At 42.2% G+C, this 25,114-nt stretch overlaps 1 protein-coding gene across 1 annotated transcript in view; it reads left to right on the plus strand.

Annotated features, from left to right (window-relative positions):
* Nucleotides 1–25,114, plus strand: part of CNTNAP2 (contactin associated protein 2) — a 1,915,008-nt gene that overhangs the window by 1,569,602 nt on the left and 320,292 nt on the right. Inside the window, exon 15 of the mRNA XM_080666270.1 lies at nt 14,929–15,056. Within this exon, the coding sequence (XP_080522396.1) occupies nt 14,929–15,056 (128 nt within the window). The remainder of the gene's footprint in view (nt 1–14,928; nt 15,057–25,114) is intronic.

Raw genomic sequence — 25,114 nt, forward strand, 5'->3', positions numbered from 1 at the left:
CCAAAAAATTCAAGACAAAGGCACAATTCCAAGCTCTTTCTGTGAATCCAGCATTACCCTAATCCCAAAACCAAAAAGACACCACAAAGAAAGAGAACTACAGGCCATTATCCTTGATGAACATAGATGCTAAAATCCTCAACAAAAATCTAGCAAACCGGATCTAGCATTACATTAGAAAGATCATACACTATGACCAAGTGCGATTTATTCCAGGGATGCAAGGCTGATAAAATATCCGCAAGTCAATAAATGTGATATATCACATAAACAAATTGAGAGACAAAAATCACATAATCATATCAATTGATGCAGAAAAAGCATTTGACAAAGTCCAACACCCTTTTCTGATAAAAATGCTCAGCGAAGTGGGACTAGAAGGATCATACCTCAACATAATAAAAGCCTTATATGACAAACCCACAGCCAACATCATACTCAATGGGCAAAAACTAAAACAATTTCCCTTAAGAACAGGAACAAGACAGGGATGCTCACTTTCACCACTCCTATTCAACATAGTACTGGAAGTGCTAGCCAAAGCGATCATACAAGAAGAAGAAATAAAAGGCATCCAAATTGGAAAAGAATAAGTAAAATTGTCATTATTTGCAGATGACATGATATTGTACATAAAAAACCCTAAAGACTCCATCAAAAAATTATTAGATTTAATAAATGAGTTCAGCAATGTAGAAGGATACAAAATTAACGCCAAGAAATCTATGGCATTTTTATAGACCAATAGTGAACTTACAGAGAGAATTAAAAAACAATCCCATTTACCATTGCACACAAAAAAATAAGATACCTAAAAATAAACTTAACTAAGGAGGTAAAAGACCTCTACTCAGAAAACTACAGGACGTTGAAAAAAGAGATAGAAAAAGACATAAACAGATGGAAGAACATACCATGTTCATGAATTGGTAGAATAAACATCATTAAAATGTCCATATTACCCAAAGCAATCTATAGATTCAATGCACTCCCCATTAAAATACCAACAGCATATTTCACAGATCTAGAAAGAACTCTCCAAAAATTCATCTGGAATTTAAAAAAAAAAAAATGAATAGCTGCAGCAATCCTGAGAAAGAAGAACAAAGTAGGAGGGATCTCAATACCAGATATCAAGATGTATTACAAAGCCACTGTTCTCAAAACTGCCTGGTACTGGCACAAGAACAAACATATAGACCAGTGGAATAGAGTAGAAAACCACTATGCTCAATATTTGACAAAGAAGGCAAGAACATACAATGGAGTCAAGACAGTCTCTTCAATAAATGGTGCTGGGAAATTTGGTCAGACACATGCAAAAAAATGAAACTAGACCACCAACTTACACCATGCACAAAAATAAAATCAAAATGGCTAAAGGACTTAAACGTAAGACAGGAAACCATAAAAATATTAGAGTAATCCACAGGCAGCAAAATCTCAGACATATGCCAAAACAATATCTTTACAGACACAGCTCCTAGGGCTGTGGTCAGCAAACTGCGGCTCGCGCGCCACATGTGGCTCTTTGGCCCCTTGAGTGTGGCTCTTCCACAAAATACCACAGCCTGGGCGAGTCAGTTTTGAAGAAGTGGCGTTAGAAGAGGTTTAAGTTTAAAAAATTTGTCTCTCAAAAGAAATTTCAATCATTGTACTGTTGATATTTGGCTCTGTTGACTAATGAGTTTGCCAACCACTGTCCTAGGGCAAGGGAGACTAAGGAGAAAATAAACAAATGGGACTACATCAAAATAAAAAGCTTCTGCATAGCAAAAGAAGCCATCAACAAAACAGCAAGAAAACCCACTGCGTGGGAGAACATATTTGCCTACGATATCTCTGATAAAGGTTTAATCTCCAACATTTACAGGGAACTCATACAACTTAACAAAAGGAAGACAAATAACCCAATCAAAAAATGGGCTATGGACCTAAATAGATACTTTTCGAAAGAAGACAAAAGGAAGGCCAAGAGACATATGAAAATATGCTCAAAGTCACTAATCATCTGAGAGATGCAAATCAAAATGACAGTGAGGTACCATCTCACACCTGTCAGAATGGCTATCATCAATAAATCAACAAATGACAAGTGCTGGCCAGAATGTGGAGAAAAAGGAACCCTCGTGCATTGCTGGTGGGAATGCAGACTGGTGCAGCCACTTTGGAGAACAGTATGGAGTTTCCTCAAAAAACTAAAAATGAAACTTCCATTTGACCCAGTGATCCCACTTCTAGGAATGTATCCCAAGAAATCAGAAAAACCAATCAGAAAGGATATATGCACCCCTATGTTCATAGCAGCACAATTACAATAGCTAAGATTTGGAATCAGCCTAAGTGCCCATCAGGAGATGAGTGGATTAAAAAACTGTGGCACATCTACAGAATGGAATACTATGCTGCTGTAAAAAGGAAGGAACTCCTACCATTTGCAACAGCATGGATGGAGCTGGAGAGCATTATGCTAAGTGAAATAAGCCAGTCAGAGAAAGATAAATATCACATGATCTCACTCATTTGTGGATTATAATGAACAACCGTTGAATAAAAACAGATCTAGAGACAGAGAAGCATCGATCAGATGCTCAAACCTCAGAGGGAAGGTAGGGGAGGGTGGGGTTAAGGGGAGAGATCAACCAAAGGACTTGTATGCATGCATATAAGCATAAGTGATGGACACATGCAACAGGGGGTGAGGGTGAGGGCAGGACTGTTGGGGGTGAGGGGGACAATGGGGGGATAAGGCCACATTTGTAATACCTTAATCAATAAAGAAAAAAGGAGGAAAAAAAGAAACTGCCAAACTGTTTTCAAAAGTGACTATACCACTTTACAACCCCACTAGCAATGCATATAATTCCAGTTTCCCCAAATCCTTGTCAACTCATGTACTTCTCTGTCTTTTTTATACAATAATTTCTGTTATTTTATGTTTTTTTTTATTATAGCTTCTGTGGTGAGAGTCAAGTGCCATCTCAGTGTAGTGTTGCATTTCTCTGATGACTAATAATATTCAGCATATTTTCATGTGTCTGTTTCCCATTTCTACATCTCCTTCTTATGCCTCTATAGCTAAAACTTTGACTTTCTGGATTCTTCCAGAAACCTCTAGCTTTGGTGATGCTGTGATGGTAATGCATAAATGCTTACTGACTATAATTGATTGTTTTCTTAAATAACCAAGTATTTCTAGAACCTTACAAAGGAGAAGTCATCTTCTCTACTGGAATTATAGAGTAGATTCAAAGAGTGCCCCCTTTCATAACATCTGGTAGAAAAGCAGGCTCACAATTGCAGAAGCCAATTGGGATTTTATTTTCAGGGATGAGGGCGGTGGGCGGGGGGGTGGGGGGGTAGATTTTTTTCCACTGAGCTAAGGGCAAGACTCAACTGCCTAGAGGCTGTTTGTTTCTCAGTATAATAAAAAAAAATAAAAATAAATTAAATTTAAAAAAGGCGGCAAGGAAAGAACAGCCCGTGTAAAGCAGAATTCTTCTGGAAAATTGTACTGAAGGAAAGTAACAGTAATGCTATGTTAGAGAGACAAAATCCATAGAATCAAGTTTTACTATAATAACAATGCTGATAGACAGATTATGCAAGATTGGGAATTCAGGAGCTCTTTGAAATGGACAATAGAATATTTCTAATGTACAGGCCCACTAACAGATGTGATTAGGCTATACTAACATGACAAATATAGGCTGTCCCAAAATAATGTATACACACTTTGAATGATTATTTTAGTATTATTAACATACAGTTCATTTCCAATATTTAAAATAATCTATAGAAATGAATACTTTTTTTGTCAATTCCTGTTTTCAAACTGATGACCATTCTGGTCCAGGCACTGCTAATAATGCAAAGCAATGGAATCGCAAACATCAAGAATAATTTCATTCGGTATTTGTGCACCCTCAATTCATCAACTGTTGCTGATTTTGTACAATAAAGTTTTATCTTTTGTGTATACACATAAAAAAAGTCTTGTGGATAAATTTTCTTTGTTCACAGCTTAGTCTGGCTTCACCCAGTATTTCAAATTAGTTAAATCTGAAAAGGAGTGAAAATTTAGTTATCAGCTGTTAAAAGTATAAGTTTTTGGGACACCCTCTGTTCCCCCCAAAATGTATATACACTTTGAGTAATTATAAAGATAGTGTTTGTACTTCAACTGTGTTTTCAAACTTCCAGTAACATTTTAGAATGAATTTGCTTTATTCAAAGCTTAGCCTGGGTGAAAATAAAGAAACATCAATTGACCTATCAGTTGTTAAAGCGTGTATACATGTTTTTGAGACTTCCTGTAGTTATGATTACCTATCTAGATTAGATTGACCTCAGTTTATAAAGATCATAACTTTCAAGGAAGGCTTGTTCTGCTAGCTAAATAATTTTTGCACAGGTGCTAAGATGGAGGTCTTACAGGTGTGGTGAAGGATCCTTCTCTAGGTCTCAGCTTATTTTCTTTTCACCCACACATAATTTTTTAGAAGTGGGTGGTGTGTTGTGCTGTAGCATCACATCAGAAACTTTGTACTAGTCCAACCACTTTATTGCCATCCATGAATTTGTTTCCACAGCCTATTTGTTTCCAGCACAGTCCACTGCTGTGTGAGTTTCACACACTATTGTTTGTTACTTTAAAATCTCTGAAGCCCTATTTAGATCACGCATCAAAAATGATTGAGGCGGTAACTTTATCTTTTTTTCTCAGCTGATAATTATTTTTCCTGTTTTCTTGGTTTGGTTGGAAATAGCTAAGTGTTATCACTCCTAGCTGACCTGCATACTTCTATAAACTTTAATATATTATTAAAATCAGTGGTTAATTTGGAGATGAGGTTGTTCTAGGCCTTTTTTACTTAGTATGTTAATGAAGTAAGGGGTTTGTGTGAGTAAAAAAACTTACAGATATCTTTAAATTTACTACCTACAAATAAATAACCTGGACATTTCAGGAAGATAAGTGTATCACCTCATCATAAATTGAAATTAAAAGACAAATGCTTTTAACTGACATTGTGGTTTTTCAGTTTTCTTCTGTTTTGTTTTTTCCCTTTTCCTTTTTCTTTTCTTTTCTTTCTTTCGTGTGTGTGTGTGTGTGTGTGTGTGTGTGTGTGTGTGTGTGTGTGTGTGTAAAATCCCCATTTGGGATCCAGATAATCTAGATCTGAATCCACACTCTACACTTATGAGCAGATGACCTTGGTCAAGATAAATTTTCTGAGTCTCATCCTTCTCATCAATAAAATGAAGATAGGAATGCCAATAAGGAAGAATTGATTTCAGATTAGATGTTATATATATATAAGAAGTAGTCCAATATATATAGATTCTCAATGACTGATGGCCTATTATTATTTTACATGAATTAAGTACTATTCTTCATATTTTTTTATCTTTACCCTATCCTTAAAATTTTTTCAAACACACAAAAATAAGTATAAAGATAATATACCAGTTCACATTTTTTAAAATAACAAAGTTGAAATCACTATTTTCTCTAAAATATTAATAGAAATTATGCATGCATTTTAGTCTAATTTTTAGTAATGCAGAGTGATTGAGTACACATTATTTTACATAACTTGGATTACCGGTTTGAATATCTAACTCTCTGTTTTGTTCATTTTGATACTTAATTTTATTGGCTATCAGAGTTAACATTCAAAAGTGTTAACTAAAGGTAATATATCACACTAAATAAAAACACATTATTGAATCTACCTAATGAATCATGATGTTCATTTTTCAGTTTCATTGACCAGAAATGAAAAGGTTCTGATAAATTGTGCCTTGTAAATTTCTATCATCTCTGATGTTAATCAGTTCAGTTTGCAAAATAATTGAATAGTGACCCATTTTACTATTTAAAAATAAGTCCAGCCCTGGCCAGTTTTCCTCAATGGTTAGAGCATCGGCCTGTGGACTGACAGGTCTCAAGTTCAATTCCCAGTCAAGGTCATGTACCTTGGTTGCAGGTTCCCCAGCCCTGGTAGGGGCGCATGAGGGAGGCAACCAATCCATGTGTCTATCTCACATGGATATTTCTCTATCTCCCCCTCCTCCCTCTCTCCCACTTTCTCTAGAAATCATTAGAAAAAAATATCCTCTGGTGAAGATTTAAAAAATAAATAATATCCAAAACCCACTAGAACTCTACATTTATAAGATGATTATAAAGATTTTAAAATTATAAGTTATGGAAATGTGTAGATATGAAAATTATTTTTTTAATATATTTTATTGATTTCTTACAGAGAAGAAAGGGAGAGGACAGATAGTTAGAAACATCGATGAGAGAGAAACATTGATCAGCTGCCTCCTGCACACCTCCCACTGGGGATGTGCCTGCAACCCAGGTACATGCCCTTGACCGGAATCGAACCCGGGACCCTTCAGTCCGCAGGCCGATGCTCTATCCACTGAGCCAAACCAGTTAGAGCAATATGAAAATTATTATAAAATTGTGTGTATATCAATTTTGGCAAAACAATTTCATAATGATTGGAATATATAATTCCAAACATTTATTTTCCAATGTTCTTTAATTAGCACAAATTTTGATATAAAATAATTACTTGTGAGGAAAAACCAAGATGGCGGCATAGGTAAACACCTAAACTGCTGCCTCGCACAACAATTTCAAAACTACAACTAAAAGACAGAACGGACACCATCCAGAACCACAGGAAAGCAGGCTGAGTGAAAATTCTACAACTAGAAGGAAGGAGAAAAGCTCACAGAGAATTGGAGGTACGGCAAAGGGGCTTTGTGCGCGCAGAGAGGAAGGGCGGCTGAGAGCTTGGCTGACTTCCTCTGGCGGAAGGGGGAAGGAAGCCTCGGACCGCGAGCTGGGAAAGGCAGAAGTCTGAAGGCGCACACGGGCCAGTGCGCACAAAGGCTGCGGAGGTAGCCATAGGCTTTCCCTAGTGAAAGGGAGTCAGAGGATCCTGACTGAGCCCCAGTTCTGACTGCAGTGAACCCCGGTTCCAGGCGAGCCCCTGGGGACCCACGCTCTTGTAGGGGGAGTCTGGACTCTCGGGCGGAGACTCAGGAGCCGGGGAAGGCGGAGGACTGAAAGTGCGCACACGCGCCGCGCCGGTGCGCACAAAGGCTGCGGGGGTTGCCACAGGCTTTCCCTAGTGGAGGGGAGTCAGAGGATTCTGACTGCACCGAGCCCCAGTTCTGACTGCAGTGAACCCCAGTTCCAGGCGAGCCCCTGGGGACCCACGCTCTTGTGGGGGGAGTCTGGACTCTCAGGCGGAGACTCGAGCTGGGGAAGGCGGACGACTGAAAGCGCACATGCGCGCAGGGGCGGGGCTGACAGGAAGCCAAGACTGAGACTCCACCCCATCCAAGCTGAGCACAGAGGCTACTGCAATTTGGCAAGTCTAATCCTATAAGGCTGTCTCCAGCACCGGGCTTCTCCCAGCATAGACACAGCTGATCCTTACAGCCAACTGGCCCGGAGGTCAATTCTTCCCAGTGATACCAACAACAATAAAGACTTAATTACAACAAGGCTGTACACACAGTCCACAAAGGGGTGCACCAAGAGTGTCCACCTCAGGTTAACTGGGGAAGCAGACCCACTGGGCCATATTGGAAACCTAGCACAAATATCTACCTTACCAACTCAGGGATTCAGTGAAAATGCGGGGTCAAAGAATCAGATCACAAACGAAAGAAATGGAGGAAAACAAACGACTGGATATAGAATTCAAAACCACCGTTATAAGACTTTTTAAGAATATCCTAGAAAAGGCCGATAAATATAACGAGACCCTCGAAGATATGAAAAAGGACCAACTAGAAATTAAACATACACTGACTGAAATAAAAAATATTATACAGAGACCCAGAAACAGAATAGAGGAACACAAAAATCAAGTCAAAGAATTGAAATACAAAGAAGCAAAAAACACTCAACCGAAAAAGCAAAAAGCAAAAAAAAAAATCCAAAAAGTTGAAGATAATGTAAGAAGACTCTGGGACAACTTCAAGCGTACCAACATCAGAATTATGGGGGTGCCAGAAGAAGAGAGAGAGCAAGACACTGAAAACCTATTTGAAGAAATAATGACCGAAAACTTCCCCCACCTGGTGAAAGAAATAGACTTACAAGTCCAGGAAGCCCACAGAACCCCAAACAAAAGGAATCCAAAGAGGACCACACCAAGACACATCATCATTAAAATGCCAAGAGCAAAAGACAAAGAGAGAATATTAAAAGCAGCAAGAGAAAAACAGTTAATTACCTACAAGGGAGCACCCATACGACTGTCAGCTGACTTCTCAACAGAAACTATGCAGGCCAGACGGGAATGGCAAGAAATTTTCAATGTGATGAATAACAAGAACCTACAACCAAGATTACTCTACCCAGCAAAGCTATCATTCAGAATTGAAGGGCAGATAAAGAGCTTCACAGATAAGAAAAAGCTGAAGGAGTTCATCACCACCAAACCAGTACTATATGAAATGCTGAAAGGTATTCTTAAAGAAGAGGAAGAAGAAAAAAGTAAAGAGAAAAAATTATGAACAACAAATACATATCTATCAACAAGCCAACCTAAAAATCAAGTGAATTAAAAACCTGAGGAGCAGAATAATCTGGTGAATATAATAGAATCAGGGGCATAGAAAGGGAGTGGGCTGATAATTCTCAGGGGGAAAGGGGTATGGGGGGGTTCATGAAGAGAATGGACAAAAATCATACACCTATGGATGAGGACAGTGGGGGGGAGGTAAGGGCAGAAGGTGGGGTGGGAAAGGGGTGGAGGGGAGCTATGGGGGGAAAAAGGAGAAATAATTGTAATAATCTGAATAAAGATTTATTTAAAAAAAAAATAAAAAAAATAAAATAAAATAAAATAAAATAAAATAAAATAATTACTTGCTCACTTTTCATAAATGAACCGAGATCTAAATTCTCATACACTGCTGGTGGAAATATCAGTTGATACAAGCTCTTGGGAAAATTGTTTGAAAGTATCTACTAAAGCTAAACATATGTGTAAATGAAAGTATATACTGTAGCTAATTATATGACCTAGTATTTCTGCTTTGGGATTAATGCCCAACATAAATGAGCCCTTACAAGTAACACATTAATAAGAATGTTCATAACAGCCATGTTCACAATAGCCAAACACTGGAACCAACCCAAAGGACACCAGGAGAATGTTCATTCTCATTATAGTGTAGTATTACACTTTTATAAAAATAAAATACTACAATTTTTGCCCTGGGACAACGTAGCTTATTTGGTTAAGCATCATCCCGTGCACTGAGAGGTTGCTGTTTCAATTCCCAGTCAGGGCACATGCCTGGGTTGTGGGCTCAATCCCTGGTAGGGGGCATGCAGGAGGCAGCCAATTGATGTTTCTCACTCTCCCTATTCCTCTCTCTCTCTCTCTCTCTCTCTCTCTCTCTCTCTCTCTCTCTCATATCAATCCTATCAAATAAAGAGGGAATATGCTAATTGACCATCACTCCATCACAAAGATGGCTAAACCCACAGCTGAGGCCAAGTTCCCATAAGGAGCCTTAATGAGCAATCAGCAGGGACCTGAGGCTCCGCCCTCCCCCGCCCCTATGGGGCTTGACAGGGGACCTCAGGCTGTGCCCCCCGCCCTGGTGTCAGGCTGGGGGACCTCAGGCTGCACCCCCACCCTAGTGCCAGGCCAGGGGACCTAAGGCCACGCCCCCCTACATGGCGGGGCTTGATGGGGGACCTCAAGGTGCGCTTCCTGTCCTGGTGCTGGGCTAGGGGGCCTCAGGCTGCTCCCCCTGCCCCAGCGCCAGGCCGGGGGACCTCAGACCGCGCCCCCCCACCAGGTGGGGCTTGACAGGGGACTTCAGGCCATGCCCCCCACCCAGCAGGACTTGAAAGGGGACCTCAGGCTGCACCCTCCACAGGCAGGGCTTGACAGGGGACCTCAGGCCGCACCCCCCACCCATCAGGGCTTGACAGGGGACCTCAAGGTGCGCTTTCCTGTCCTGGTGCTGGGCTAGGGGGCCTCAGGCTGCTCCCCCCGCCCCAGCGCCAGGCCAGGGGACCTCAGGCCACACCCCCCACTTGGTGGGGCTTGACAGGGGACTTTGTGCACCCCCTGCCCCAGCACCAGGCCAGGGGACCTGAAGCTGCGCCCCCCTACCTGGCTGGGCTTGACAGGGGACCTCAGGCCATGCCCCCCACCCAGCGGGGCTCAATGGGGGACCTCAAGGTGCACCCCCAGTGCTGGGTCAGGGGAACTCAGGCTGCGCCCCCGCCCAGCAGGGCTTGGCGGGGGACCTGAGGCTGCGCCCCCCTGCTGGTGGGGCTTGATGGGAGACCTAAAGCTGCACTCCCCTATCGGTGCTGGGCCGGGGGACCTGAGGCTGCACCACTCCCCCGTTTGGTGGGGCTTGACAGGGGACCTCAGGCCATGCCCCCCACCCAGCTGGGCTTGACAGGGGATCTCAGGCCATGTCCCCCACCTGGCGGGGCTTGACGGAGGACCTTAAGGCATGCCCCCCGCCCTGGTCTGGGCTGGGGGACCTCAGGCCACCCCCCTCCTGTCCTGGTGCCAGGCCAGGTGACTTGAAGCTACGCCCCCACCTGGCAGGGCTTGACAAGGGTGGGACTGGCCGGGTCTGGATCTAGCCCAATGTGGGGGAGGGTGGCCGGGTCTGGGTCTCACGCGATTTTGAGGTGCATGTGGGTTGGCGGGGACTTGACTCTGGGTCCCATGGTGAGCCCCAGACTCTGACCAGAGGAAGGTTTTCATATACATTTTACTAATTTTTTTTCATCTCTAACACTTCTTTTATAGAGAAAGGGCAAATAGCAATGTTAAATTATTTCCTCTAATTAACCCCCTTTTAATGTGCATGAATTTCATGCACCGGGTCACTAGTTAAAATATATTTGTTTTAAAAAGCACAATTTTAATGTAAAATATTTTTGAATAAATAGCATGGAAAAATCTCACAGATGTAAGGTTGAGTAAAAGGAGTCAGGCACAAAAGAACACATACTGATTCTATGTGTATTACAGAATATCATGGAGAGTCTCCCATTCAAAGATCTTTTATAAAATTAGCCATTGCCATGGCCAGGTAGCTCAGTTAGTTGGAGCATCATCCCATATACCAAAAGGTTGCTTGTGAGTTCAGTTCCTGGTCAGGGACATACCTAGGTTGTGGGTTTGATCCCTAGTCAGGATGCATACAAGAAGCAGCCAATCAGTGTTTCTGTCTTTCCCCCTCTCTCCTTTCTACTGTCTCTAAAATCAATAAACATCCTCGAGTAAGAATAAAAAAAATTCGCCATACCATCTTTTTTTAAAATTACAGTTTACGGTGCACAAATTCGTGCACATTGAAAGGAAATTAATTAGAACAAATATTTTAATATCGCTATTCACCCTTCTCTATACTAGAAGCGTCAACCAAATTCATGATTGACAATGACAGATTGAAACACACATGTGCGATTGGCGTCAGCGAGAGCTTTATATGTACCGCGCATGCACGAGTCAACTTAGCCTTTTATAGATATAGAATAAGCATGCTTAATTAGACCTGCTTTCTGATTTAGCTGAACTTTTACTAGCCCAGTGAAGCACCCCAACTTCTCTTTCAGGTAATTGTCAGCAACATAGCAATAAATATCAACATGAAGCAGATTATTATTCTAGATCCTGCAGGGAGAACAAAGGGTAAAATATTTAACTGCAGCAGTGTTTGACTATATTCTGTGCAGTGAAAAAACCTGAAGTCATTTTCAAGGTCCACCATTTCTTACTTCTTTTCAGTTGGGTCAAGTTTCTAAGCTTTCTAAATCTCCATTTTCCGGCTAATGAAAAGAAAACGGATTCTACCGAGTCTCCTATCTGCCTGCTCTAGGACTTCTGTGAGGATCAAATGAGATGAGGCATGGGAAAACGCTTCACAGACATTTGGTTAAAGTGTAAAATGTTTCCACCTGGCTATAAAGCAAGTTCTGTTTCTGGGCTGAAGAAACTTCAAGGATGCTAGTCGCTAGGGAAAGGAAGCCGGGCGTTGCTACATGACGTCATTACCTGGCGCCCATAGCCACCATTGCTGGGCTGGGCTGTGGGCCACATTTTGCACCATGGGGTCTCGGCAGTGTCAGCAGCGATTTGGTGGGGTGTCACTCCTGGGTGGAGGTGGGGCTTGTGTCCCACTTGGGGGAAGCTGAGTGTTGCTTTGTGAGCTCCTGGTCCATGGTGCCAGTTCTCTGTAAATGGCTAGTGCGTGTCACGGCAGCTCCTGCATTGAGAGTCTGCCCCTAGTGGTCATTGCACATCATAGCAACCAGTTGGACACTTAGCATATTAGCCTTTTATGTATATAGAAGATTAGTATAGCCATACCATCTTCTAGTTCCTAGGACAGTTAAATTATGAAAATCCTCTCAAGGCAGGCTGTAGAGCACCCAGTCTTCCTTCAGAATAGACATGTGTTGTACCAAAAGTGATACATAGCTGCCTGTTACAGCGTACACAACCAATAGAAACGTTACTTATTAATAAGCTTAAATTATTTCTCGGTGTTGGATTAAATAAATGTGGTTTAAATGGTTTCTTTCTCCACTTGTGTCTTTAATATGACAGTTTCCTACCACGATAGTTAGTGGAATATTTGTGTAATATTTGCTCAATAAATCTCCAAAGGAATGAGATAGAGAGTGGTTATTTAGAGCAGGAGTTGACAACCTTTTTCTATGAAGATACAGATAATAAACATTTTAGGATTTGAGAGCCATATGATCTGTGTCACAAGTACTCAACAGGAGGCATGTTGATGATGTATGTTGTGGCTATATTTCATTAAAACATTTTTATGGACATTGACTTTCAATTTCATGCAGTTTTCACATGACAAAATATTATTCTGCTTTTGATTTTTTTCAACCTTTTAAAATGTAAAAATCATGCTTAGCTCATGGGCCATAAGAGTAGGGGCAACAAGATAAATGGTTCTCAGGACTTTTTTTTTGAAGCTCTGGTTTAGAGTCATGTAATTCTTAGTGATAATGAACTTGTAGAGAATCTCAGCCTGAACTTCCATAGGAGTGAGTACACAACATTATTTCTAGTCGGTTGTCAGATTACAGTATGTTGTTAAAGGTATGTTCATTTGTTTAGTCCCTTCAGGAAGCATTAAGTATCTTATTTAAAGTCAAAGGCTTTGTTCCTTCTCTGACATGATTTTAATTTATGGAAGTTTAAATAAAAGAAGTTGGGTTTGCAAAAGATTCTAAGATATTTGACATCTGGTCATTTTAGCTACAGTGTCAGTAAGAATCACAGTGCTTTCTGGGTGGTCTTATGATTTGATATACAATTTTTTAACAAGGTTTTTTGTTTTGTTTTGTTTTTATAGAGAGAGAGAGGAAGGGAGAGAAACCAATGTGAGAGATTAACATTGATAGGTTGCCTCCCAGGGATCAAACCCACAGCTGAGGTATGTGCCCTGACCAGGAATTGAACCCACCACCTCTTGGTGTATGAGACGATGTTCCAACCAACTGAGCTACACTAGTTAGGGCTGGTAAACAATTTTTTTTAAATAACCTTTATTTTGGAAATTTTAAAGCAATGAAATACCTAAGACACTGTAAAATACATTTGTTTGAGGCCCACTGGCTAAATTCTGTGACTCTTTCCTGGGTTTCTGTGTGTACTGATACATGAGGGAGTGTGTATTCTCTGACATTCTAGAAGGTCAAAGGGATAAATAACAGCTCCTAACTGCATAGCATATAAAGGGCAGGCTTCCAAGTTGGTTCACCTCAATTCTCTGCACTATTTACCAAGAAATGTAAATGGTGAATATGTAACCTAATTATTGAACTATCTTTCATTCTTCTATCCAAAATTAATTTTTTGTGATCAGCTGTATGTACAATTTCAAAATCGTATTTGCATGCAGACTGAACAGTGCAATAAAGCATTGGAAAAGGTAAATTTTTGGAATGACTTTATACTAATTTGTACCTACCATCCATCCAGCCCTAAATGAGGGGATCCCTCAACCTCAGCAGCACCAAACAGGATGTAGGGGCAGGGATTTCCTAGTAAGGTGAATGAAACCTGTGCTGTACATAATTTACCTGGGGTCCATTCCCAAGAATGTCTCCTGGATGTCTGTGTTCCATCCCAGAATCAGTACTTTGCAACTAGCCTTGTTCTCTTCCCTAATTTAGGGAGGGTATGGGGTAGAGTTAGGAGACCTGAAACAAGGTAAGTATACAGTAAACAGGAGGAGGAATCTAAGAGAAAAACCAAACTGAAGCTTCACTCCTCATTATAATGGAAATAGATACTTAGTGGGCACCAGCTCTGTGTTGGAAACTTTCCATAAACTTAGTTGTTAAAATAAACAAGAAGAGATAAAGGGACAAAAAACATGTCCCTTATTTAGCTAATGCACAGCAGGAAAGAACGCCTTAAAAGCAATTAAGTAGACCAAGCAGTGCTTTGTTTTAAATGGATTTTTGTTTTATGTAGTATGTAAGAGATAAGGTTGACTTTGTTGACCATTTGATTCCATGACAACAGCAAACTCTGCCTGTATGCTCAGCACTTGGTGTGTATTCTTCAATCAGCATGGTCCTCTGCTCTCGACCCAGAATAACATGCAGCATTTTGGTTGTGACTCTGGAAACTGGGGTGTCACTTCTATTTTCCAGAAGGTGAAAATGTCACAGTTGCTTCTGAGCAATGCACTGCAACACCAACCAATGGAAGAGAGAAAACAACTCTTTTACGGTGGTTCTACTTCGTGAACTTCTGAACATTTATCGGAATGTGTTCAATTATTATACAACCTATATGGTGATCAGAAAATGCATGTTTCTGACTCAGCCTCCTGATCCTTTTCTCTTTCCATGTGATTCAGGAGGAAGGACGCTGGTTTCTTATCGTACAAAGATCACCTGCCGGTGAACCAGGTGGTGGTTGGAGACACGGACCGGCAAGGCTCAGAAGCGAAACTGAGTGTTGGTCCCCTGCGCTGCCAAGGAGACAGTAAGTTTGCCCAGCAGCTGGGGCTTTCACTTTCTTGGCAATTTTATATAGTGTTTCCCAGAAAATCAGAGCGTGGCAGAAAACAGACTGCTCTTCTCTAACTCCTACAGAAACATCCGACAGTGCAAATAGCTAGATAGAACCTAACACATTGAGGAGGAGACAGCCATAAAGTCTTCAGTACAAGGAGCCTAAATCGGGACATAAAATGTGGATACCCATCTTCCTTGTACATTCATATCTAACAACTTTGACTACCTAAGTTTATGGTGATATGTAAATAGCGATGATGCTAATAGCATAAAAGTGGCACTCAACAGCTGTGATTCCACTGAGTGCTGCTGTTAAATGCCATTAGCAGGACTATTGATAGCACCATAAACTGGGTTGATGGTGATATAAATAGTAGCATTATGGTTTCATGTATCACTGTAAACTTGGATTATGGTCATGTAAAGCTTGACATTATTGCTATCAAATTTCATCATCTTCAGAGCTTGATAGTCCCTTGCAAGCCAAAGATGTTTTCTGTCGCTATGTCTAGCTTTTTGGATTCGGCACCACAGAGAGGAATTGGGGCCTGCTGGCTTTGACTGTGGGAGGCTGGGAGTTAGAATGATGACCCCACCTAATTAGGGCACCATTAGGATTTTATGTTGTCTTATACTCTTCAGTGTGCTTCACGTGCTGTCAGAGGAAAATGGTGACATTTTGCTATGAGGATTCTGCAAGGAGCATCCTGCATGTCATTTCCCCTCTTCCTGTCTGTCCCCTGGGAATTCTATGTGTTTGTGATTGTGTGTGAGGAATCAGGAGACCTAGATCTGTTCCCTGAATAACTGACTTGCCAGGACATCTCAGGCAAACTCCCCATTTGCTTGGCTGTGTCAATGAGAATACCACTTGCGTCCCAGCTCCTCCTGGGGAGGCCATAAAGATCCCTCCTAGCAAAGCATTCTGTGAGATGGAATATTATCACCACGTCCATAAAGCAAGGGAGAATCAGACCTACTAGGTGCAATAAACTATTGCAGCCACTCATAAAGGTGTCTGAAGGAATGTAATGATTCATGTTAAACTGTTTACTACTTAGTAAATTGAGGCTGTCAGCAATTAAGCAAGGCAGTATTCCTGATACAGAAGAGAGATGGAGTTGGTACTGATTTTTCTCTTCTTACATGGAGAAAATGAAAGAACTACATATAAAATGGGGACTGGTCAAAAGAGCTTTATCATGCATTTATTAAGCAACAATATTTCATTTGTCTAGTCTGGCTTAGTAGAACTGTGCAATAAGGAATTTAGTTTCAACTGTTTAAGAAAAAGTATTGACATAAAATAATAATAAATCTGTATTTTTAAATAGGAATTTTGAGAGATGGAGTATAGTTTCACTCTCAGCCCTGGCCCATCTGGCTCAGTTGGTTGGAACATCATTCCATGCACTGAAGGGTCAAGGTTCAATTCCCAGTCAGGGCACATGACTAGGTTGCAGGTTCAATCTCCGGGCAGGGCGTATGTGGGAGGCAAATGATTCATTGTTTTTCTCTCATCTCTCTCTCTCTCTCTCTCTCTCTCTCTCTCTCTCTCTCTCTCTCTCTCTCTCTCTCTCTCTCTCTCCCCCTATCTTTCCTTCCCCCCTCTTTCCCTTCCTCTCTCTCTAAAGTCAATAAAAAATAATAATAATAAATAAAACAGGCAGGTTCTTACATGTTATCTAATGAAAATAATTTTCTTTATGTCACAGTTACTGATTAATATATATAGGTAAAATATTTCACACTTATCAGTTCTAATTCTGAAGTTAGCTTTGAATTAGGAAAAGGTTTCCATTAAGTAACTGATTAACTCAGTATAGTTATAAAAACCCCACTTCTGCAAACTTTTGTTACCATTCTTAAAGTGAAGGTGATAGCTACATTAAATAGTATATGTGGGAGTATATTACCAGTTGAGTAGCTTGTTTTCTCTTAATCAATTAAATCACTCCTCAGAAATAATTTATTATGTGTCTGCTATTTTTCTAGCATTTTACTAGGTACTCTAGGGGATAAGAAAAAGAAGTTCATTATATCTATGAGTCCATTTCTGTTTTATTTGTTCATTTATATTGTTACTTAGATTCCACATATAAGTGGTAACCACGCAGTGTTTGTCTTTCTCTGACTCTAGGTCCATCCATGCTTTGGGGGTAGGGAGGTTGGAGGACTGGGTGAAAAAGGTGACGGGATTGAGAAGTACAGATTGGTAGTTACAAAATAGTCATGGGGATGTAAAGTACAGTATGGTACTTTACATGTATGGTACCAGGTGGGTACTGGAAATTTCAGGGGGAACATTCTGTAAAGTATATAATTGTCTAACCACTATGCCATACACCTGAAACTAGTACAAAATAATATGAATGTTAAAATAATAATAAAAATTAAATTAAAAATTTTTTCTGATAAAAAGAATAAAGAAGTTCAAACCACATTTTAAGAAATACGCATGAAAAATATTGAAAAACACAAAATGTTTTATGATTTAATATTAGATTTTGCAATGTAAAATTATTGCAACTGATAATTAAGAAAGAAGTGATAACCAGTATATTTCAGGTAGACTTTATATTTAGGAAGAGAGGACAGGTAAAGTATGATGGGCAGCACATTTGCATTTCTTTCCCAAGGCTTTTGTTCTTATAGGCATTTTGAGGACAGTTGATAAGACAAAGAGCTATCTGATTCGTAGACACTACACGGTTTCAGTATTCTCATAGTGCTTAGCTTCAGAGATTTTATGTGTTTTACCTGATACTCCGTGAAAATAAAAGCACAGCCAATATTTAATTGTAATTAGTAGAATATTTTTGTGTCTGAAAGAGAGAGAGACAGACAGAAAGAAAGAGAGACTTCCTTTTCTGCAGACAGCTGAGAATGTTATACCTCGTACCTGAATTGCCAGATAGCAGTCAGCAGTTTTAATGCCCACCTTCACTTTAAGGATGCTCTAACATGGATACACTAATGATGAATGCTCCACATCATAGCATTTTCCAGTATTTACAAATGTATGATTTCCTTGAATAGAAAGCACCTCACCCCTGAGGTGCGTAAGGTAAATATTAGCCTTTGTTTACAAATGAACAAAGTATATCTTTTAAAATGTCATTTGCACAACAAATTTCTGCACATCCTTGCAGCCTCCAGGAGGCTCCAGGAGGAATGACTGCAGAGAGCATGAGCGGCTCTCTCCACACAGGGCAGGCTTGTTTCCCTGATTCCACTGTCTTCCATGAGTCAATTGCTGATCAGATTGGTTTTAAAAAATGTCACTTGGGTTTTATGCCAGCACCCCTCACACCCACTCACGTCCGTTTATCTATACAACATGAATTATTTGGGGAATAAAGTCTAGTTTTTATCATTTAAAAAGTGGTATAGTGCATTTATCTGTTGTTTGTGGAAATTAACTTACTGTCATTTACTGAAGTCTGTGCAAAGCTACAGTTTAAAAATCCAAATCCATTATTGAAAAATGTCTCTCTCTGTTTGAGCTGTTGAGTGATGACAGTCCCAGAAGCTGTCTCTTGAATTAGGTCCCCCAGTCTCAGAGAAAGAAACAATTTTTTTGGGCTCCGACCAAGCGTTGCGGTGGTTTCGGTTGATTTCATCATACCTGCTGACTTTCATTTTTACTTTGATTCATCTGAACTCATAGGCCTATATAATCAAAATGCTAAAGAAAATCATTGAGTTCCACTCAAGTCTGCTGCATTTTCTACATGTGCTTTGAAATACCCTTTTTTTTTTTTTTTTCAAATACTTTCAAATGGAAACCTCCATTCTAAATGAAGCTGAAAGTGTGACTGGTGATGGATGGTTAACTATGATAAAAAAAAAATGCAGTAAAATTACAAATCCCCTCTTAAATCACGTGTCCACACTTAGAAAGAAGCAAAATAACTATTTAGAGATTCAAAATCACTGATAGAGTAGAAACTATTTTCAAATTTAAATATATAATCATTCTTGGAGCGGGTGGCTCAACTATTTGGAATTAGTTCACAAGACATATTTTGTGTTTTGGAGGTAGAAGTCTTATTCATACTATATATGGTGTGCATAATTAATTATAGAAGTAAAGTATTTACTAGATAATTGCTCTATTCTTAGCCATATGAGGTAAAGATTTCTCATATCTCCCATAGGGATACAGGGACTTGAAGCAATTAGTTAGGAGCAAGTTTGCTATGAAAGCACGCGTTTGCCATACACCTGGGTAGAAGTCATTCAGGAAAAATGTGTTACTCAAGGACTTCTGAGTACCTGCCAGCAACCTGCCCTGGCTGTCCAGGCAGAGGGCAGAGCACATGAGCCATGCTGGAGGTTTCAATGCCAATTCAGTCTGTTAGAACTGCAGGCCTGATTCTGAGAGGCCCAGAGAGAAAGTGACACATCCAGTTCAGGAACCTTCAGCAGACACAAAGCTGGGCATAAAAGAAGTAGAGATGGAATGGTGTTTTATGCAAATGATAGTGGACACTGGTTCTCTGGGAATATAATCTTAGAGGCCAGGGCAATATAAAGGCCATGCTGTCTTTACTGCAAGACTTTACAAGCCAGGACCATAACAGGCAGTTCCCTTACCAAGAAAAACAAGCCATGATTGTATCTACATGGCATTTCTTCACAGAGAAGACATTCCCAGAGGGGTGCAAATGATTATCCTCCTCCAGAGGATGTACCCAGGGGCACATATAGGCCACACCGTCTTCCTGAGAACATCTGTGTGAAGCACACTCAGTGCGGCCACCAAGGACGGGACAAGCACAGAGGGGCAGCCACCCACCTGGGCTGAGGAATGATTTTGATTGTGGAGAAGAGGCCATTCCCTGGGCTCCAGAGAAGGGCAGATAGTTGGCTTATCAAAAGGGAAAGGGCCCAGTGCTTTATGTATAGCTGCATGCAGTGACGTCTTTGACTTGAGTGTACCAATGCAAAAGTAGAAACAGGATTACTAGGTGGTTTGCCCATCAGTTTCAGAGGTGGGGCCAGAAGGCCTGTGTGGTTGCAGAGCCAGTCCTGGAATGGATAAAATTTCATCATCCTCAGTAATTATTTCTTATCCTTTCCCCATTCCTTCCCACAAAATGTAGCTGTGCCTACTTGCCTCAAGTAGAGCTAAAAGCAAGAACAGAGAACCAAATGTCCTAAAGCCACAGAGATCAAACAGTTCAGATTTCTCACTTCACAGGCAGGGAACTTGGGTCTGTGCAGATTACGTGACCAGGCAGGATCTCCCAGATGGCTTATGGCAGAGCACATGGAGAGAGAGTTCATATGAGCCTCATCTTTAGTGGCCAAATGAATGTTGAGACCCAAAGTGGGAGATTTGACCTGGAACTCTGACCTGAGTCCCTGCCTATCAACAGCTGAGCAGTGTAGTAATGAGGTCTTCATATAACCCTATGGTGAGAGCGACCATCTGGAAACCCTGATAGAAAGCCTGCAACTGTACAATGAGGGGCCAATGGCAGAAAGTTGGTGGCTTCTGTTTTTGTGTGTGTGTCTATTTTGTTTTGTTTTTACTTATACCTATAGACACTTTTTATTGGTTGATAGTAGAAGACAGGGAAAAAAATAGGATGATCTGTAGAAACCATTAACTGCTATTTTTTTTTTTCTTAATGTCCCAGTGTCTGCTGCAATGGCCGTGGGCTATTACTGACTGAAAAGCAGGAATAGCTCTGAGAATAAGCAGAAATAGTGAAATTTTCAGGATCAAAACCTAGGCTGATTTCCATTAAAGGATGGAACCTCTGGGCACATCTCAGGGCAGTTGCAATCTCAAAGGCAGCAGAGGTGAGAGAAGGGAGCCTTCGCTTTGGTCTCCCAGGCCCCAGAGTGCCTTTAGACAATTAGGAGAAATGGACAACTCCCAGGAAGAATCCGCTCTTTTGGGTAATTTGACCATGCAACTTTGGCTGAAAACTCACTGTGGAAATGGGAAGTAAAATTAGGTACAGTTTAGGGGGAAAATGTGCTTCTCTCTTACCATAGATCTGGCATTTGTGTCCGTGTGACTGACTTCCTCACCTTGTATGCAGAGGAACCATCGCATCCCTCAGAGGACATCTGTCTGGCTGAGTGAGCCTTCCCTCCTCTTTGTTCCCTCCCTAGGTGCCTGACCCTTCCCTGAACTTGGCACTCTGCAGAAGTGACAGGATCCCAGAGACAGGAGGGACTTTCTTCTGTAAATTGAATCCCCATAATTGGGTTTCTCACTGAACTTTCCAAGGGATTGCTCTGAATTCTACACAAAAGAGAATCGGGCTTGTTCTCTTAGTTCTAAGAGTTCCCCGTGTGGAGCACACTTGGAACCAAGAGGAATACTGGGTGAAACAGATTCTAACCTATTCCAGAATCAGTTCCAGGAATCTAATTCAACCTACCAGCCTTCATAGAGAAAACCGGGACATGGCCCCCATCCTGGATCAGTTTCCATCTTCTTAAAAGTGAAAATGTTAACCAAGTGGAGTAGGAGATAACCTGGGGACCTTAATAAAATGCAGAAGGAAGTCTGGGCCAGGACTTAGATGCTGCCGCTGCTGCTGCAAGCCATTGGACCATAGTTGAGTGGCAAAATTAGAGAGCAGCATACTGAACTGCTTAGACTTTGGAGTCACACTCACCTGGGTCCAAAACTCATACTCCCTCACTAACCACATGCCTTTGGACAAGTTCCTTCAGCTCTCTGGGCTTCCACTTCCACCCACAACCTTCCCTCAGCTGCAAAGGAGAATAATCATAACTATATCACTGAGTTTGTTCTTGTAAAGACTGATTTCCCACAGTCCTTACACATGGTCAGAGCTCTGTAAGTTGTATGCAGTCTTTTATACTTACAAATAAAGCCAGATCTCAATTTAAACAAAAGATTGCTAAATTGGTGAAATTGTGTGTCCTCAGGTTATGATTCTGAGCATTGATAATACATCCACAGCATGACAGATACAGCAGGTGTAGAAAATTGTACTGCATTGACTGTCCACTTGACCAGTGTCTCCCAGAACATAGGGAGCCTGGGAATACTTAGAATATGAACCCCCTTCTCTGCAGACCTATTAGCTTTGCCAGCCTGGGAGTGGGCTCCAGGCTGGATCTGACCCCCGCTCCTGCTCCCTCAAGTCAACCTGCATAACCATAGCCTATGACAACCTGTCAAAACAATTCCCCAATTTACCTTTCTTGTGTATAAAAGCTACTGTAAGATACAAGTAGATTATTAAGCTTCCTGAAAAAACAGATTCAGAATTCAAGTTTGATTCTGATGCTGCTAAGAGCAGAACAGGGAAATGATATAAAGCCAAGGTGTGATACAAGTTTGCAGTTAAGAGTATGCTAATGGATGAAGGCTAGGTGAAAGACATGTGCTGTTATAATCACCAACACTGACTGCAAGGCTGTGGTCAGACAGTTACATCGGTGACATAATTGCTGTAACTTTTCAGACAAATGCAGTCTCTCTTGTATCACCTGAGACCAGGAGAAACTGTGTTTAGGAAGGAAAGAGTTGCCCCAGGTGAAATCAACTATCAACTGATAGAGCAAAGAATAGTGACAGTAAAAACCAAACACACAAATAAAAACAAACTTAAAAATCCCCAAACAGCAGGATTCAAACTGTGTGCATGATTCTTTTTTATTTCCTCTCTTTTTTTATTTGTTTGGATCGGAAAAAAAGGAAATAGAAATAACAACTTGCACTCATGTAACGAAAAATATTTGTTGAGCACCTACTATGACAAGGCTCTATTGATCAGTAATCGGAAACCAAAGCTGTCGGGGGGATGAGAAGAGATAAACCGAAGAACTTATATACTTAGTAGGGGCCCAGTGCACGAATTCATGCACCTTGAAAGGAACTGTGGGCCTCGAGGTTGCAGTGGGCATAGGGGTGGGTTTTGGCCCATCCTCTGCACCCCCCGCTGGCCCCTCCCACCACAGCTCCTGGTCCCCTGTCTGCCAGCAGCCCCACTCCTGCTGCAGCCATTCCTACACACTGACAGCGCCAACCCTGCTCACACCCGCTGACGGCGCAGAGCTATTGGGGTCGGCGTCGAACAATTGGGGCCAGTGCTGGCTGCCGGCAGCAGATGCAATTGGTGGCTCCAGTACCAGCAGCGGGTGCGAGCAGGGCCGTCGCTGGCAGTGGATGCGAGCAGTGGCTGCCGGGCCCAACTGCCCCTCAGGAGCAGGGGAAGGTGGAGAAGCCCTGAGGGGTGATCAGGGCTGGCGCTGGGTGCTAGCAGCAGGTGTGAGTGTGGCCGTGCTGGCAGCCAATGCGAGCGTCAGGCAGGACCGCGGCTCGTGGGAGAAAAGAATTTTCAGTAATCACCAGAGGCTCACCCCAATGACAGCAACTGGCACCCTGCCTTGGTCTGGTGCCCCCGCTCACCTGCTCCACCATCCTGCCACAGCTGATGCCCACCATGTTCGGCGTTCTACTGCCGATGCCCACCATGTTCTGCACACACCCCCTGGTGGTCAGCACATGTCATCGTGACCGGTTGTTCAGTTGTTCCGGTTGTATCGCTGTTCGGTCTGTTTGCATATTAGCCTTTTATTATATAGGATATGCATAGCCCAACGACACAGGGGTGGGTGGATAGGGGCTGGGAGGCAGTGGGTATAAGGGGGGATGGGAGATATCTGTAATACTATAATCAATAAAAAGTATTTTTTTAAAGAAACCAAAGCTGGGCCTTAAAAGGAGGAATACAAAAACTAAACTATAAACAAAACAGTATGTGATGTATCTGGCAATAGTAAATGCTAAGAAGTAAGTAGGGCAGAGTAGGGAATGAGGAGGAAAGGTAGGTAGGTGAAGAAAAAGCCACTCTAATCAGGTGGCATTTGAGCAACATCTGAAGGAGGACAATGAGGGATCTAATGGGTATCAGGAGAAAAGGATTTCAAATGTTATTACCATCAATATTATTCTACTAGAGGCCCGGTGCATGAATTTGTGCACAAGTGGGGTCCCTCGGCCTGGCCTGCAGGATCAGGCTGAAACCGGCTCTCCGACATCCCCCTAGGGGTCCCAGATTGCGAGAGAGCACAGGCCAGGCCAAGAGATCCCCCTCCCCCTGGTGCACAATTAGGGCCAGAGAGGAACGCGGGAGGTTGGCCAGCCGGGGAGTGACCACAGGAGGTCTCCAGGGTGTGTCTAGCCCAGTGGTCGGCAAACTCGTTAGTCAACAGAGCCAAATATCAACAGTACAATGATTGAAATTTCTTTTGAGAGCCAAAAACCGACTTCTGCGCATGGGCCATGAAGTTTCAATCACACTGTACGTGCGCACCCACATGTGGTATTTTGTGGAAGAGCCACACTCAAGGGGCCAAAGAGCCGCAGTTTGCCGACCACTGGTCTAGCCCATCTTGCTCAGTCCTGATCACCGGACCCCAGCAGCAAGCTAACCTACCAGCCAGAGTGTCTGCCCCCTGGTGGTCAATGCACATCATAGTGACTGGTCAACCGGTCGACTCTCCGCCCCCTGGTGGTCAGTGCACATCATAGTAAGCAGTTGAGTGGCCTTAGCATATCATTAGCATATTACGCTTTGATTGGTTGAATGGCCAACCAGACAATCAGGCACTTAGTATATTAGGCTTTTATTATATAGGCCTAGAGGCCCAGTGCACGAAAATTTGTGCACTTGGCGGGGGGAGAGGGGGGTCTCTCAGCCTGGCCTGCGCCCTCTCACAGTCTAGAAGCCCTTAAGGGATGTCCTACTGACAGCTTAGGTCTGCTCCCCATAAGCCACAGTCTGGCCTCCCTCTGTGGGAGGCAACCAGGTGGGTCAATTAGGGAACAGCGCCGCCCCCATCACCCTGCCACTGCCATTGCCGCTGGCCTCCCTCTGCAGGAGGCGACTGGGCAGTCAATCAGGGGTCGGCGCCACGGGCGTGGCCCCACCCCCCCATTGCCCCTCCACCTTCACTGGTCACTGCCGCCTCCCCGCCCCATCGCCATCCCCTCCATCTGTCTACTGGCACTTGCCTTGGCTG

This window comes from Plecotus auritus (assembly GCF_963455305.1).
Source record: "Plecotus auritus genome assembly, chromosome: 4".
Lineage (NCBI taxonomy): Eukaryota > Metazoa > Chordata > Mammalia > Chiroptera > Vespertilionidae > Plecotus > Plecotus auritus.